The 2,500-nt window shown below is 49.0% G+C and overlaps 1 protein-coding gene across 4 annotated transcripts in view; it reads right to left on the minus strand.

The window, feature by feature from the left end:
• The window catches only part of osr2 (odd-skipped related transciption factor 2), an 8,910-nt gene that overhangs the window by 745 nt on the left and 5,665 nt on the right, over positions 1-2,500 (minus strand). For 3 of the 4 annotated variants that reach the window (XM_084089612.1, XM_084089610.1, XM_084089611.1), the window contains exons 2-4: positions 1,871-2,443; positions 965-1,064; positions 1-728 (exon numbers count right to left, since the gene is read on the minus strand). The exon at positions 1-728 is cut by the window's left edge and continues 745 nt beyond it. In XM_084089612.1, the coding sequence (XP_083945738.1) occupies positions 528-728; positions 965-1,064; positions 1,871-2,421 (852 nt within the window). In that variant the 5' untranslated portion in view covers positions 2,422-2,443 and the 3' untranslated portion in view covers positions 1-527. The remainder of the gene's footprint in view (positions 729-964; positions 1,065-1,870; positions 2,444-2,500) is intronic. The other variant, XM_084089613.1, reaches the window with a different exon arrangement.

The following is a 2,500-nucleotide window of genomic DNA, read 5'->3' on the forward strand; positions in this document are numbered from 1 at the left end:
TTAGTTAGAGAGTGTGTGTTTGCGGGGTGTGTGTGAGAGTGTGTTAGTTAGAGAGTGTGTGTGTGTGAGGGGTGTGTGTGAGTGTGTGAGAGTGTGTCAGTTAGAGAGTGTGTGTGTGCGGGGTGTGTGTGTGAGGAGTGTGTGTGAGTGTGTGTGTGAGGAGTGTGTGTGAGTGTGTGTTAGAGAGTGTGTGTGTGTGTGAGGGGTGTGTGTGTGTGTGAGTGTGTGTGTGTGTGTGTGTGTGTGTGAGTGTGTGAGAGTGTGTTAGTTAAAGAGTGTGTGTGTGCGGGGTGTGTGAGTGTGTGAGAGTGTGTCAGTTAGAGAGTGTGTGTGTGCGGGGTGTGTGTGAGTGTGTGTGTGAGACTGTGCTAGTTAGAGAGTGTGTGTGTGCGGGGTGTGTGTGAGTGTGTGAGAGTGTGTTAGTTAGAGAGTGTGTGCGGGGTGTGTGTGTGTGAGTGTGAGTGTGTCAGTTAGAGAGTGTGTGTGTGCGGGGGGTGTGTGTGTGTGAGTGTGTGAGAGTGTGTCAGTTAGAGAGTGTGTGTGTGCGGGGTGTGTGTGTGCGGGGTGTGTGTGAGTGTGTGGCGCCTCAGGTCGCAGTTGCGCCGGAACTCTTTCCCGCAGCGGAGGCAGCAGAAAGGCTTGAGGTCTGTATGGGTGAGAAGGTGAGTTTTCAGGTTACTTCTTTGATTAAAGGTTCTTCCGCATGTCGGGCATTTGTGAGGAGATTCCTGTTCAGATTTGAAGCAAGCACAGGATTATTCCCTTTAGTTTTCCATCAGATATGTATATAAGCTTCATTCTCAACATTTGAGGCCCAGATGATAAAAGCGCGAGGATCGTCAACACTGAATCAGTCAAGAATGCGTCCTAAACATGCCATGATAAAGTAGAGCTCGACGAACACGAGCGCGTGTTTCTGCAGAATGTTATTCATTTATTTATGAATACAGTGAAAACGATTTACCTGCAAGTGCAACGTTTTATGAACCGCCAAAGTTCGCGACTGACAAAATCCCTTCCCGCACTCCTGACATTTGAAGGGTTTCTCCTTGGAGTGAATATATCTGGAAAACAAGCGGGAATCCGTCAGACTGACTCTCCTCGATCACAGCATTCGCCCTGTTTATCACTGTAAAGCTGCTTCTAAAACACTGTACTGTAAAAAGCGCTATACACTGTGAATTTTTTTTATGATCAATAAGTTATTATGACAGCATGTTTTTTACATTGCTTTAACTCATCAAAATAAGTTAAGCAGTTTTCAACTTTTTTTTGCAAGTTATACAAGAATCAACTCATTTTTTAAAGTCAAAATGACTTAAACATCCAAGTTGACTGTACTTAAAAAATTAAGGCAGCCACTTTTTAGTAGAGTGTAGAAATAAAGCTTGATTCATAACTAATATCAGCATCAGCTCACATGCACGCTCTTAGAAATACAGTTTACAAAGTTTATTCCCACAGAGCCTCTGTTAGGGTTAGGGTTATTTTCTGTGGTCAGTTCACAAACAACCGTCTCTTCTTAGAGTGAAGGACCTTTTCCTCTAAAGAACCTTTAAGTTTGAATGTGACCATCGATGCCAATAGAGAACATTTATTTTAGTGCAGCTTCCCATACACACACACACACACACTCTAACACTCACACACACACTCTAACACACACACACACACACACACACACACTCTAACACTCACACACACACACACTCTCTCACACACACACACACACACACTCTAACACTCACACACACACACTCTCTCTCTCTCTCTCTCTCACACACACACACACTCTCTCTCTCTCTCTCACACACACACACACACACACTCTCTCTCTCTCTCTCTCTCTCTCTCTCACACACACACACACCTGTGGTCCCGCAGGTGGTCTTGTCTCCTGAAGGCCTTGTGGCAGATGTCGCAGGTGTACGGTCGCTCGTCCGTGTGTGTGCGCTCGTGGATCAGCAGATTGTAGGACTTTGTAAAGTGTCTCCCGCAAAACTTGCAAATAAATTCCTTTTTGCTCTTGGACGGGAGTCTCCCGCGCGCGGGCTTGCGGTCCGGGCTCAGTTTTCCCAGTGTTCCCAGTGTTCCCAGCTCTGCTCCCGGTTTCGGCGGGTCCTCCTGCGTGGCCGCGAGCGCGAGGTTGGCGAAGTCGAATCGCGGTCTGTCCTTGTGCAGCGTGGGCACGACGCGCGTCACCGATCCGTGTTTGGGGAACAGATGCGCGGCGAAGGGGAGCGTCGCGGTGAACGCGAAGCGCGGGTCCAGGAGCCCCGGGATCTGCGGGTACCCGAGGGCCCAGTGGTGAAGCATGCTGTGCCCGGAGCTCAGCCCGTACCGGGGATCCGCGCCCGCGGGGAACTGCAGGAACAGCGCCGGGTGAAGCGGCACCGGAGCCGGGAGAGTCTTACTGCCCATATCAGAACCGCTCGAGCAGATCCTGAGGGAAAACACACGCAAAACAACCAGTCATGCATTTATTCACAGTTTAAAAGTT

This window comes from Abramis brama (genome assembly GCF_963993115.1).
Source record: "Abramis brama genome assembly, chromosome: 17".
NCBI classification, from domain to species: Eukaryota; Metazoa; Chordata; class Actinopteri; order Cypriniformes; family Leuciscidae; genus Abramis; species Abramis brama.